The 15526-nt window shown below is 43.0% G+C and overlaps 1 protein-coding gene across 3 annotated transcripts in view; it reads left to right on the top strand.

Moving 5' to 3' along the window:
* Positions 1-15526, top strand: part of LOC131139609 (neuronal acetylcholine receptor subunit alpha-7) — a 44372-nt gene that overhangs the window by 17941 nt on the left and 10905 nt on the right. For all 3 annotated transcript variants that reach the window (XM_058089357.2, XM_058089358.2, XM_058089356.2), the window contains 2 exons: positions 13010-13089; positions 13722-13889. In XM_058089357.2, coding sequence (XP_057945340.2) covers positions 13010-13089; positions 13722-13889 — 248 coding nt within the window. The remainder of the gene's footprint in view (positions 1-13009; positions 13090-13721; positions 13890-15526) is intronic.

The raw sequence follows: 15526 nt of genomic DNA, 5'->3' as shown, positions 1-15526 counted from the left end.
GCATGATGTAGGGAGGTTATAGGACAACCTTGGCACTTTCTAAACTTGAGGCTCTCTTGCTAGGTGCTAGCATGACGACTGTTAGCATGTTAGCATTTAAGCTAATTTACTCAGATTTCAAGGCAAATACACACATGGCATGATGTAGGGAGGTTATAGGACATCCTTGGCACTTTCTAAACTTGAGGCCCTCTTGCTAGGTGCTAGCATGGTAGCCGTTAGCATGTTAGCATTTAAGCTAATTTACTCATGTCTAAAGGCAAATACACACATGGCATGATGTAGGGAGGTTATAGGACATCCTTGGCACTTTCCAAACTTGAGGCTCTCTTGCTAGGTGCTAGCCGTTAGCATGTTAGCATTTAAGCTAATTTACTCATGTCTAAAGGCAAATACAAACATGGCATGATGCAGGGAGGTTATAGGACAACCATGGGACTTTCTAAACTTGAGGCTCTCTTGCTAGGTGCTAGCATGGTAGCCGTTAGCATGTTAGCATTTAAGCTAATTTACTCATGTCTAAAGGCAAATACACACATGGCATGATGTAGGGAGGTTATAGGACAACCTTGGCACTTTCCAAACTTGAGGCTCCCTTGCTAGGTGCTAGCATGACGACTATTAGCATGTTAGCATTTAAGCTAATTTACTCACATTTAAAGGCAAATACACACATGGCATGATGTAGGGAGGTTATAGGACATCCTTGGCACTTTCTAAACTTGAGGCCCTCTTGCTAGGTGCTAGCATGGTAGCCGTTAGCATGTTAGCATTTAAGCTAATTTACTCATGTCTAAAGGCAAATACACACATGGCATGATGTAGGGAGGTTATAGGACATCCTTGGCACTTTCCAAACTTGAGGCTCTCTTGCTAGGTGCTAGCATAACCACTGTTAGCATGTTAGCATTTAAGCTAATTTACTCACGTTTAAAGGCAAATACACCCATGGCATGATGCAGGGAGGTTATAGGACAACCTTGGCACTTTCTAAAGTTGAGGCTCTCTTGTTAGGTGCTAGCATGGAACCCGTTAGCATGTTAGCATTTAAGCTAATTTACTCATGTCTAAAGGATAATACACACATGGCATGTTGCGGGGAGGTTATAGGACAGCCTTGGCACTTTCTAAAGTTGAGGCACTCTTGCTAGGTGCTAGCATGGTACCCGTTAGCATGTTAGCATTTAAGCTAATTTACTCATGTCTAAAGGATAATACACACATGGCATGTTGTGGGGAGGTTATAGGACAACCTTGGTACTTTCTAAACTTAAGGCCCTCTTGCTAGGTGCTAGCATGATGACTGTTAGCATTTTACCTAATTTACTCATGTCTAAACGAAAATACACACATGGCATGATGTGGGGACACTGTAGGACTGCCCCAAACTTTTCAGGACCTGAGGCTGTTTTGCTACGTGTTAGCACGGTAGCCGTTATCATGTTAGCATTTTAGCATTTTAGCTAATTTACTCAAGTTTAAAGGCAAATACACACTTGGCATGATGTGGGGACACTATGGGACTGCATCAACCTTTTCCGTACTTGAGGCTTTCTTGCTAGGTGCTACGGCGGGCCCGAGGTTCACAGCACAGGTGGCCAGTCCATCAAAATTTCCGCGGGAATTTTCTAGTTATGGACTGGCCCAGTAGCCAGCCCATAGACTGCTACTTGCAGTAGCAGTCTATGGGCTGGCTACTGAGCCAGCCCATATTGTTATTGCTGTTTAGTTATTATTATTCCGTATATCTTAATCTTCCCTTTTTTGCGCGCGTAATGCGGCCAAAACCGCAAGAAGGACCCCCACACATGTTACACCGCCGGAATCGTGGCGCTCGGGACTACAGCGGTATTTAGTTTTTGGAACATTTTGTGTAACCATGGCGACGCTATTAACCGAAACGTTAAAAAATGGGCCACTAGATTAGGTATACCCTTTCTATTTTTAGAACAGCACATGGCAGAGAAAAACTGAGAATTTACAGACATTTCACAGCCTTGTAGCTCAGCCATACGGCCGCGCAGAAACGTGATTGATGGCTAATTTTTTAGATAAACTTCTGAACTCTCTGTGTGGCTAAATGCTAATTGCTAGCATGTTAGCATGTTAACAATTAAGCTAATTTACTCATGTCTAAAGGCAAATACACACATGACATGATGTGGGGAGGTTATAGGACAACCTTGGCACTTTCTAAACTTGAGGCTCTCTTGCTAGGTGCTAGCATGATGACTGTTAGCATGTTAGCATTTAAGCTAATTTACTTATGTCTAAAGGCAAATACACACATGGCATGATGTTGGGAGGTTATAGGACAACCTTGGCACTTTCTAAACTAGAGGCTTTCTTGCTAGGTGCTAGTATAATGACTGTTAGCATGTTAGCGTTTAAGCTAATTTACTCATGTCTAAAGGCAAATACACACATGGCATGATGCAGGAAGGTTATAGGACAACCTCGGCAGTTTCTGAACTTGAAGCCCTCTTGCTAGGTGCTAGCATGGTAGCCGTTAGCATGTTAGCATTTAAGCTAATTTACTCATGTCTAAAGGATAATACACACATGGCATGGTGTAGGGAGGTTATAGGACAACCTTGGCACTTTCTAACCTCGAGGCTCTCTTGCTAGGAGCTAGCATGACTGTTAGCATGTTAGCATTTAAGCTAATTTACTCATGTCTAAAGCCAAATGCACACATTGTATGATGTAGGGAGGTTATAGGACAACTTGGCAAGCTGATCACTGCTCGTGTGGTGACCGCTGGCACAGACGAGCAGCTCTTATTGTACATGTCCCTTAATGTGTGTTTTTTAGCTTCCTTTTTTAGCAGTGTCAGGGCAACATACGTTCAGTTGATTTTATGTGCTGTCCTTTTTATTTTTCAACGAACGCCTGCAGCTGTCATTTGCTTGCGTGATCACCATACTGTGGAAACTAGCGAGGCTAGTGCTAGCTAGCACTAGCCCCGAATACACCGGTCAATGGATTACACTAGGATCCTGTGGATTGCGGCGTTTCTGCTGCACTTTATGGACCATTTTTTCTGCAAAACAAATGGACATAGTCATTCAGACACTCCACGGACTACATATTCCAGGGATTCGCTTCTGCAGCTGCGGTTTCTAGCCGATCGAGTCGTCCTCACAGAGGAGATACCGGAAGAGATACTCCGTAATCACATGACTGGCCAGTATGACACTCACCAAAAAAAGAAGGCAACCAGGAGGGGGAAGAAAAAGGGAGGCGTCAGAGCCAGACTAAAGCAGAGGAATGTGAAACATCGAACTCTTCCTTCAGTCATTCTGGCTAATGTTCGCTCACTCCGCAACAAGACTGACGAACTACAAGCTAATGTCAACCATATGTACGAATATCGGACAGCATCGATTTTAGCCTTTACAGAGACATGGCTAAATAAAGGAGACAGCAATGACGCCCTGCACATAGACGGGTTTGGCTCTCCTGTAAGGCTGGATCGAGACTCCTCTCTCACTAAGAAACATTGTGGGGGCGGGGTCTGCATCTATGTCAACCCATCCTATTGCAAATCTGTTGTGATCAGGGAAGAGTTGTGCAACTCTGACATAGAACTGCTGGCCTCTTCGCCCATTCCACCTCCCACGGGAGTTTCCACAACTTTTTATAATCTTGGTTTATATTCACCCCAAAGCAAACGCTGCTGCTGCCTCTGAACATGTCAAGAATACCATAAACAGGTTAGAATCAATCTCCCCAGACGCACCAAAATTCTTGATGGGTGATTTCAATCACTGTTTAATGGATAAATCTCTTAAGGGATTTCAACAATACATTGACTGCCCCACACGACTTGGTAAAACATTGGACAGATGTTATGGCTCTGTTCCAAAGGCTTATAAGGCAGTCCCCCTTCCTCCCCTTGGTTCTGCAGATCACAACAGTATTTTGCTTGCTCCAGCTTACGTGCCCATTGTCAAGAGGTCAGAAAAAATCATTAAGACTGTTAAACAGTGGACGCCCAGTAGTATGGACAGACTCCAGGGCTGTTTTGAATCCACTGACTGGAAATGTTTACTGGCCTCCAACAACATCGACGAACAGGTCGACACAGTCACAGATTATATATCCTTCTGTGTCAACAACATTATCCCAACCAAAACCATTACAGTATTCCCTAACAATAAACCCTGGGTAACGAAAGAACTGAAGCAGCTACTCAATAAGAAAAAAAGGATTTTTTATACGGGTACAGCGGAGGAAAAGAAGGAGGTCAACCGAGAGATCAAACGTGCAATTAAAAGAGCCAAGCTGAATTATAAGAACAAAGTGGAGGCCTCGTTTTCCCAGGGGAACCTCCGCTCTGCTTGGCAGGGCCTGAAGAAGATGGCAGCTGTGAACTGTATGACATCCAGTCGTAAACCCATCCAGGTTGACGGCTGTAGCACAACGTCCCTATCTAATGACCTTAACTCATTTTTTACAAGGTTTGAAAGGGACAGAAGTTCAGAGCGGAAGTCCTTCATTTCCTCACTCCACCCTGGGATTCCTACTGTTACCTTCAGCAAGGAGGAGGTTGTGAGAGCACTGAAGATGACAAAGCTCAACACAGCTAGTGGACCTGACAACATCTGCGCACGGACCCTCAAGCACTGTGCTGCACAGTTGGGAGAGGTATTCCAGCAACTGTTCCAAACTTCCATGAACTGCTGCACTGTGCCCCAGAGGTGGAAACACTCAACAATCATCCCCATTCCCAAGAAGGGTTCCGTTAAGGTGCTGAACGACTTGAGGCCTGTAGCCTTGACATCCCTGGTGATGAAAGCTATGGAGAGAATCATTAAAAACTCCATCACCAAGTCTGTTGCCAGTCTTATGGACCCACTGCAGTTTGCATACAGGGCCAGCAGGGGAGTGGACGATGCCAAACTGTTCATAATGGAGGCCATCCATGCTCATCTGGAGACCCCTAATTCCATTGCTCGGCTCCTGTTCGCGGACTTCTCATCAGCATTCAATACCATGCAGCCACACCTCCTTGCTCAAAAGTTAGTTACCCGCTTTAAACTGGATCATCAGCTCACTTTGTGGATTATGGATTTTTTAACTGACCGTTCACAAAGGGTGCTTGTTAACGGTTTATACTCTGACACCCTCCATACCTCCACCGGCTCCCCCCAGGGCTGTGTTTTATCACCACTCCTCTTCATCCTCTATACGGACGACTGCAGGTCTAGCCAGCCGCATTGCCACCTCGTGAAGTTTGCTGACGACACAGTTCTACTTTCTCTGCTTTCTGCACCTAATCTACACCATAGCTCTGTTCTTCAGGACTTTGTCACCTGGTGTGATGATGTTTGTCTGCAACTCAACCCAACCTTTAAACCTCACGTTTAAAGGCAAATACACCCATGGCATGATGCAGGGAGGTTATAGGACAACCTTGGCACTTTCTAAAGTTGAGGCTCTCTTGCTAGGTGCTAGCATGGAACCCGTTAGCATGTTAGCATTTAAGCTAATTTACTCATGTCTAAAGGATAATACACACATGGCATGTTGCGGGGAGGTTATAGGACAACCTTGGCACTTTCTAAAGTTGAGGCACTCTTGTTAGGTGCTAGCATGGTGACTGTTAGCATTTTACCTAATTTACTCATGTCTAAAGGAAAATACACACATGGCATGATGTGGGGACACTGTAGGACTGCCCCAAACTTTTCAGGACCTGAGGCTGTTTTGCTACGTGTTAGCACGGTAGCCGTTACCATGTTAGCATTTTAGCATTTTAGCTAATTTACTCAAGTTTAAAGGCAAATACACTCTTGGCATGATGTGGGGACACTATGGGACTGCATCAACCTTTTCCGTACTTGAGGCTTTCTTGCTAGGTGCTACGGCGGGCCCGAGGTTCACAGCACAGGTGGCCAGTCCATCAAAATTTCCGCGGGATTTTCTAGTTATGGACTGGCCCAGTAGCCAGCCCATAGACTGCTACTTGCAGTAGCAGTCTATGGGCTGGCTACTGAGCCAGCCCATATTGTTATTGCTGTTTAGTTATTATTATTCCGTATATCTTAATCTTCCCTTTTTTGCGCGCGTAATGCGGCCAAAACCGCAAGAAGGACCCCCACACATGTTACACCGCCGGAATCGTGGCGCTCGGGACTACAGCGGTATTTAGTTTTTGGAACATTTTGTGTAACCATGGCGACGCTATTAACCGAAACGTTAAAAAATGGGCCACTAGATTAGGTATACCCTTTCTATTTTTAGAACAGCACAAGGCAGAGAAAAAAACGAGAATCTACACATTTTTCACAGCCTTGTAGCTCAGCCATACTGCCACGTAGAAACGTGATTAACGGCTCATTTTTGAGATAAACTTCTCTACTCTCTCTGTGGCTAATTAGTTTTATCGTAGGATGTTTAGTTTTCGCTCTATCTTCGTCAGAAGGAGGTGTGCGCTTCGCCAGCGTCTCCCACTCTGACTCCACTGTGGCAGGGGAGACGAAAAGAAAACTTTTTGGCTTTGCAAACAACTCCTCTTCCTGGCCACACCGTTTTAGCCAGCTCGATTTAATTTGGTGAAAACGTAGGAAATCTTGTCCCCTTTCCAAAAATGTCACTCTTATGTCTGAGAGATGTACGGATTGCCTTCTGGGCCCTCAGAAGCGAGAAGAGCGCCGGCATGTCTCCCATTCACTCCCATGTTAAAGACGCCGTCTTTTCTTTCTCCAAATCTTTAATTTTCTGTGTTTTCAACTCGTCATCCTGCGGTCATTTCTCAACCGATATGCAAAACGAGCAGATCTATGCAAAGCCCCGACCCTCGGGCCGCTCACGGTCGTCTCGTGGTGTCCATATCTCGAATCGTTTGGCCGTAAGAAGCTTCTGTTCGACATGAGCGATTCAGCCCTCTGTGCTCATTCACTGCCATGGCCACCACCTCCTCCTCCTCCTCACAGCCCCTCCCTTCAAAAACCCCCTTCTCTTGACATGTGGATTACAATGATTCCCTTCCCAGCTGATACCATACAGCTCATTTATTATGTAGATTTTAAAAGTTAGATTTTTCTAATTAAGCACAGTGACTCCAGGCACCTCAAAGACCAAAGTATCAAAATATCAACATTTTTATAGAATCCATGATACAGCAATGAGCTGTGTTATCATCATGTCAGGAATCGATAGTTCAGTATCGACCCGCATGTCAGGCACTCTCTGCTCTTTAGTCCTCCATGGCAATGCAAGTGCTGCTTTCAATTGGAAAACATCACATGACATGTACAGACACCACAGCAGTGCCTGGCAACTTTCAAGACTTGATGCTATGTTGCTCGGCCCTCTTGCTAGGTGCTAGCATGACGACTGTTAGCATGTTAGCATTTAAGCTAATTTACTTATGTCTAAAGGCAAATACACACATGGCATGATGTAGGGAGGTTATAGGACATCCTTGGCACTTTCCAAACTTGAGGCTCTCTTGCTAGGTGCTAGCATGACGACTGTTAGCATATTAGCATTTAAGCTAATTTACTCACGTTTAAAGGCAAATACACCCATGGCATGATGCAGGGAGGTTATAGGACAACCTTGGCACTTTCTAAAGTTGAGGCTCTCTTGCTAGGTGCTAGCATGGAACCCGTTAGCATGTTAGCATTTAAGCTAATTTACTCATGTCTAAAGGATAATACACACATGGCATGTTGCGGGGAGGTTATAGGACAACCTTGGCACTTTCTAAAGTTGAGGCACTCTTGCTAGGTGCTAGCATGGTACCCGTTAGCATGTTAGCATTTAAGCTAATTTACTCATGTCTAAAGGATAATACACACATGGCATGTTGTGGGGAGGTTATAGGACAACCTTGGTACTTTCTAAACTTAAGGCCCTCTTGCTAGGTGCTAGCATGATGACTGTTAGCATTTTACCTAATTTACTCATGTCTAAAGGAAAATACACACATGGCATGATGTGGGGACACTGTAGGACTGCCCCAAACTTTTCAGGACCTGAGGCTGTTTTGCTACGTGTTAGCACGGTAGCCGTTATCATGTTAGCATTTTAGCTAATTTACTCAAGTTTAAAGGCAAATACACACTTGGCATGATGTGGGGACACTATGGGACTGCATCAACCTTTTCCGTACTTGAGGCTTTCTTGCTAGGTGCTACGGCGGGCCTGAGGTTCACAGCACAGGTGGCCAGTCCATCAAAATTTCCGCGGGAATTTTCTAGTTATGGACTGGCCCAGTAGCCAGCCCATAGACTGCTACTGCTACTGTAACAATTAAGCTAATTTACTCATGTCTAAAGGCAAATACACACATGACATGATGTGGGGAGGTTATAGGACAACCTTGGCACTTTCTAAACTTGAGGCTCTCTTGCTAGGTGCTAGCATGATGACTGTTAGCATGTTAGCATTTAAGCTAATTTACTCATGTCTAAAGGCAAATACACACATGGCATGATGTTGGGAGGTTATAGGACAACCTTGGCACTTTCTAAACTAGAGGCTTTCTTGCTAGGTGCTAGTATAATGACTGTTAGCATGTTAGCGTTTAAGCTAATTTACTCATGTCTAAAGGCAAATACACCCATGGCATGATGCAGGGAGGTTATAGGACAACCATGGCACTTTCTAAACTTGGGAATTTCTTGCTAGGTGCTAGCATGGTAGCCGTTAGCATGTTAGCATTTAAGCTAATTTACTCATGTCTAAAGGATAATACACACATGGCATGGTGTAGGGAGGTTATAGGACAACCTTGGCACTTTCTAACCTCGAGGCTCTCTTGCTAGGAGCTAGCATGACTGTTAGCATGTTAGCATTTAAGCTAATTTACTCATGTCTAAAGCCAAATGCACACATTGTATGATGTAGGGAGGTTATAGGACAACCATGGTACGTTCTAAACTTGAGGCCCTCTTGCTAGGTGCTAGCATGATGACTGTTAGCATGTTAGCATTTAAGCTAAATTACTCATGTTTAAAGGCAAATACACCCATGGCATGATGCAGGGAGGTTATAGGACAACCATGGCACTTTCTAAACTTGGGAATTTCTTGCTAGGTGCTAGCATGTTAGCCGTTAGCATGTCAGCATTTTAGCTAATTTACTCATGTCTAAAGGCAAATACACACATGGCATGATGTAGGGAGGTTATAGGACAACCTTGGCACTTTCCAAACTTGAGGCCCTCTTGCTAGGTGCTAGCATGACGACTGTTAGCATGTTAGCATTTAAGCTAATTTACTCATGTTTAAAGGCAAATACACCCATGGCATGATGCAGGGAGGTTATAGGACAACCTTGGCACTTTCTAAAGTTGAGGCTCTCTTGCTAGGTGCTAGCATGGTAGCCGTTAGCATGTTAGCATTTAAGCTAATTTACTCATGTCTAAAGGCATATACACACATGGCATGATGTAGGGAGGTTATAGGACAACCTTGGCACTTTCTAAAGTTGAGGCTCTCTTGCTAGGTGCTAGCATGATGACTGTTCCCATGTTAGCATTTAAGCTAATTTACTCACGTTTAAAGGCAAATACACACATGGCATGATGTAGGGAGGTTATAGGACAACCTTGGCACTTTCTAAACTTGAGGCTCTCTTGCTAGGTTCTAGCATGGTAGCCGTTAGCATGTTAACATTTAAGCTAATTTACTCATGTATAAAAGGCAAATACACACATGGCATGATGTAGGGAGGTTATAGGACAACCTTGGCACTTTCCAAACTTGAGGCTCTCTTGCTAGGTGCTAGCATGACGACTGTTAGCATGTTAGCATTTAAGCTAATTTACTCACATTTAAAGGCAAATACACACATGGCATGATGTAGGGAGGTTATAGGACAACCTTGGCAGTTTCTAAACTTGAGGCCCTCTTGCTAGGTGCTAGCATGATGACTGTTAGCATGTTAACATTTAAGCTTATTTACTCATGTCTAAAGGCAAATACACCCATGGCATGATGCAGGGAGGTTATAGGACAACCTTGGCACTTTCTAAAGTTGAGGCTCTCTTGCTAGGTGCTAGCATGGTACCTGTTAGCATGTTAGCATTTAAGCTAATTTACTCATGTCTAAAGGCAAATACACACATGGCATGATGTCAGGAGGTTATAGGACAACCTTGGCACTTTCTAAACTTGAGGCTCTCTTGCTAGGTGCTAGCATGATAACTGTTAGCATGTTAGCATTTAAGCTAATTTACTCACGTTTAAAGGCAAATACACACATGGCATGATATAGGGAGGTTATAGGACAACCTTTGTAGTTTCTAAACTTGAGGCCATCTTGCTAGGTGCTAGCAGTGTAGCCGTTAGCATGTTAGCATTTAAGCTATTTTACTCATGTCGAAAGGCAAATACACACATGGAATGATGTCGGGAGGTTATAGGACAACCTTGGCACTTTCTAAACTTGAGGCTCTCTTGCTAGGTGCTAGCATGATAACTGTTAGCATGTTAGCATTTAAGCTAATTTATTCATGTTTAAAGGCAAATACACACATGGCATGATATAGGGAGGTTATAGGTCAACCTTGGCACTTTCTTAACTTGAAACCCTCTTGCTAGGTGCTAGCATGGTAGCCGTTAGCATGTTAGCATTTAAGCTAATTTACTCATGTCTAAAGGCAAATACACACATGGCATGATGTAGGTAGGTTATAGGACAACCTTGGCACTTTCTAAACTTGGGACTCTCTTGCTAGGTGCTAGCATGATGACTGTTAGCATGTTAGCATTTAAGCTAATTTGCTTATGTTTAAAGGGAAATACACACATGCATGATGCAGGGACGTTATAGGACAACCTTGGCAGTTTCTAAACTTGAGGCTGTCTTGCTAGGTGCTAGCATGTTAGCCGTTAGCATGTTAGCATTTAAGCTAATTTACTCATGTCTAAAGGCAAATACACACATGGCATGATGTAGGGAGGTTATAGGACAATCTTGGCACTTTCTAAACTTGGGACTCTCTTGCTAGGTGCTAGCATGATGACTGTTAGCATGTTAGCATTTAAGCTAATTTGCTCATGTTTAAAGGCAAATACACACATGCATGATGCAGGGACGTCATAGGACATCCTTGGCAGTTTCTAAACTTGAGGCTGTCTTGCTAGGTGCTAGCATGTCAGCCGTTAGCATGTTAGCATTTAAGCTAATTTACTCATGTCTAAAGGCAAATACACACACGGCATGATGTAGGGAGTTTATCGGACAACCTTGGCACTTTCTAAACTTGAGGCCCTCTTGCTAGGTGCTAGCATGATGACTGTTAGCATGTTAGCATTTAAGCTAATTTACTCAATTCTAAAGGCAAATACACACACGGCATGATGTAGGGAGGTTATAGGACAACCTTGGCACTTTCTCAACTTGAGGCTCTCTTGCTAGGTGCTAGCATGGTAGTCGTTAGCATGTTAGCATTTTAGCATTTTAGCTAATTTGCTCAAGTTTAAAGGCAAATACACACTTGGCATGATGCGGGGACACTATGGGACTGCATCAGCCTTTTCCGTACTTGAGGCTTTCTTGCTAGGTGCTAGCGCGGTAGCCGTTGGCACACCGGTCCCGAGGTTCACAGCGCAGGTGGCCAGTCCATCAAAATTTCCGCGGGAATTTTCTAGTTATCACATACTATTTAATCATGAGCTTATTATCACGTACTATTTAATCAAAAGACCATTTTGTTTCCAGAAAATTTTCAGTTTATTACATGTATTATATCTAAACAGTGTAAACTGTGTGTTCACGCTTGTGCGCCGTTCTCTGATTGGTTGTTTCACAGGTACGATACCAGAGCAGCGCGCTCTGAGTGGGCAGCTACGGGGGCTGATACTGGACATGGTTAAACTCTATATTTTATCAGTATCACTGCCCTGGGCTTTGACACAGTATCATTTCGGCCTTTTCCTGTATCATTCATGGGCGGTTTCTAGGGTACAGGGCCAATTAATACTGTAGTATGTGATAAAACTTGCTCTCAACCTCCTGTTCTTGATTCAGAGCTAAGCTATTAATTGCTTCCATCAGCTCTTTGAAAGTCACTCAACAACTGAGTTTAGATAATACTGAGTTAGATTATATTTTATTTAAAAAGGGAGCGAATAATCGCTGCATAGATATGTTACATGTGTTGCCAGTCTTTGACACTAATAGGAGTTTTTTTTCTTAGATCCCAGTTTCAGAAGTATCTCAAACTGAATTCTTCAATTGGATGAAAATAAAGAACTAAATGCAAATATTTTTGTTGCGTTTGATGTGTATTCATTCATTCACTTTCTACTGCTTATCCTCACAAGGGTCACGGGGGGTGCTGGAGCCTCTCCCAGCTGTTTTACAAAGCAAAATACGGACGCAACTAAGTTGTTGTTGTGACTGCTCTGTGTCGCTTTGTCCCCACCCCCAACTGCTGAACACCAGTCACTCACATTGGGTGATGTGGGCATGCGGTCTCATATGATGTTTTATTTTTTTCCGAGTACAAATATTTAAAAAAAGTATTTGTTCAAATTAATTATTTGTGAAAAAGTCATTATTTGTGCCGTTCCGAATACCGTACTCAGGTTCGGCTCCACCCCTAATGGTGAGGTACGCTTCATGCAGACTTTGAGGCTTTCATCCGTTAAACGTGATCCTAGGTTGGTCTTGAGGTTTTTACATTTGAGGACTAGAGGCGAGAGGCAGGGTACACCCTGGACTGGTCGCCATCCAATCACAGGGCACATAAACAAACACCATTCACACTCACATTCATACCTATGGACAATTTGGAGTTGCCAATTAACCTAACATGTTTTTGAAATGTGGGAGGAAGCCGGAGTCCCCGGAGAAAACCTACGCATGCACGAGGAGAACATACAAACTGCACACGCAGATGGCCGAGGGTGGGATTGAACTCCGTCTCCTAGCTGTGAGGTCTGCGCGCTAACCACTAGACTGCCGTGCAGCCCCTTGTATTTGAATGTTTATTCAAATGTATGCTGCTTACTCATTTCTGATTAGGATTCCATGTCACCCACAGTGCAGATGAAAGATTTGACGCAACCTTCCACACAAAAATTTTGGTGAACCAGTCTGGAGGCTGTTTATTCTTACCTCCAGGTAAGAGCACACAGTGCTCATTTTAAGTGTTTCAAGTAATCACTATGCCGTCTTCCTTGACAGATTTTTTTTAGATTTGTAATAATGCAAAGTATTAACCAATGAGGGCGAAGTGATACGGCGGCAGAGAAAATAACGCAGAGCGATTTGTGAGGTCAGAAAAATGACCTCATTATTGACAATTTTGTATTTGCATTTGAGGCATTTTTGTGATGCAAATGTATTATACTTTTGAATGCATATTGTTTTGAGAAGCCAAACTCTTTACTTAACTGTTCCCTGCAACTAGCTGGAACTACTTTCCTCTGCACCGAATCGCTGTTGACAGACTTCACTGTTTATGGGGGTGTCATACAACTTAATGTCAAAAAATCCCAACTATCCCTTTAGACTTGACCACCCAATTGTCACATTTTCTTCTTCTGAATTACTGACAGTGTTCACTTTTTGTTTTTATTTTTTACTCTTATTACTATTCACAATAGACATCCCTTGCTACTTATTTCATTAGCACAATCACTGCTTTTCAGGTGTCTCGAAGCTTCCTCTATCCAGGAGAGAATGACTGTGCTCTGTCATATGAGCCTACTTTCTGCTTCCCATAACTCTTCCTTATTTTCTCCCCATATCAGCGATCTTTAAGAGCACCTGCTATATAGACGTCCGCTGGTTCCCTTTTGACATCCAGAAATGTGACCTCAAATTTGGCTCCTGGACTTATGGGGGCTGGTCTGTGGACTTGACGATGTTGGAGGCAGACATCAGTAATTACGTCGCTAATGTAGAGTGGGACCTTGTTGGTAAGAATGATTCAGTATTTACAAATATAGTCAGTAATTACAGTGCTTTACAAATATACATACATACATTTGTTGTACAAATAAAATCCCCCCCGCCCACACACACACAACAGGAAAAATTGGAAAGCTTCAGCAAAGTATAACATGTAAAGCTTTGTCTTTACTGAAGCAAAAGGGCTTCAGTACACAGTTCAGATTTTCATTCAGCTGGCTGAGTTCACATTGATGTAATGTCTGATGTATTTATTGTCTGGTAGGTTTTATCACAAACACAGATGTACATAAACATATACTGGTATTTCAACAGCAGCTGCCCGGATGGCTCAAAGGTGCCATTGGTCCTAAGAAGGACCCTGAGCTGCCTTGCAAGGTGCCTGGTGTAAAAAAAAACATGACCTACCCTAAAAAGTACCTGCACTGTATATAGATTACTTAGAGAACAACTGCAATTGACTGGGCAAGTCCCAGTCGCAAACATTGGGTTGACGACCCCTGTGTAAATTAAATTTTGCCCATCATTCACAATCCTTATGTGAAACCTGAACATATATTTCTTTCCCTCCTGTACATTATAACACAAGAAAACTAGTTAATATGAACCAGCTCACAATGCGCGTCATTGGAACACACATATTCCGACTACGAAACCCTCTAAAAAACAACCTCAAACAATGTTGCATCATTTGATATAGATGCTGTGATCATGCATTAACACGTACACTGATCATAACATGTAGTAGTTGCAGTATCTTGTCATATTTTCATCATTTAAAACAGTACCAAAACTTCTTTTATAATCACATTGACACACATAGTTCTGCAAGTTCCATCAACAACGGCAGCATAGATGCATAAATACAGAGACAACACTTACGATGTCGGCTCTCATAGGGATGGCTGTATTCCAACACAAGTGTGCGCTAGTTCTCGGGTAAAAAATGCTGACGGCAAAAAGAGCATCAATAGCAAAATTGAGAGCTATATCCATTCCGTCTCTGTCTGTGAATGATGCAGAAAGGAGTGGTCAGCGAGGCGTCGTGCTTGTCCTCCAGCTAAAAATGTTTTTCATCTTAGCTGCTACAATAATAATATCACTGTAGCTTGGTTAATATACAAGCAGCCAGGTTAGCACCGTGAGCGCATCTATCTCACGTTCCCCATGACGACAGACGGTAAACATGGTTGATACCGTCTTTATCCAGCAACTGTCTTTTTGCTGTACACCCCCACTATGCAGCCTCTCCTCTTTCATATCAAAAGGGTGCTCAAAGCAAACAGCTTCTCCCGAGTGTAAACATTTGCGCAAACGGCAAACTACAAACGTAACAAGATGAACATCTATAGCTGCACACAAAAAAACACAAGAAAGTAATAAATAAAGCACTATTAAACACTAAAAATGCTACAGAAGACACAGAGCTGCCTGAACTAACTTGCACTTGGGCGGCACCATCTTGGAACTTGCTTAACAGAAATATTTATATATTTTTTTGAATATTGATATATCACCTTAACTATCACCTTAACAGCCTTAACTGTTGTTGTTTTTGTTTTTCTTTTTTTTGCATCAAAATAGGTATACCCTATAACGTCCGTTTAGTTAGCTCATATTAACTTGTTTTCTCGCGCTAGAATGC

The sequence above is a fragment of the Doryrhamphus excisus genome, linkage group LG13 (assembly GCF_037039965.1).
Source record: "Doryrhamphus excisus strain RoL-2023G ecotype Guam linkage group LG13, RoL_Dexc_Guam_v1.1, whole genome shotgun sequence".
NCBI lineage: Eukaryota > Metazoa > Chordata > Actinopteri > Syngnathiformes > Syngnathidae > Doryrhamphus > Doryrhamphus excisus.
This window is presented reverse-complemented; position numbering and strand designations above follow the sequence as displayed.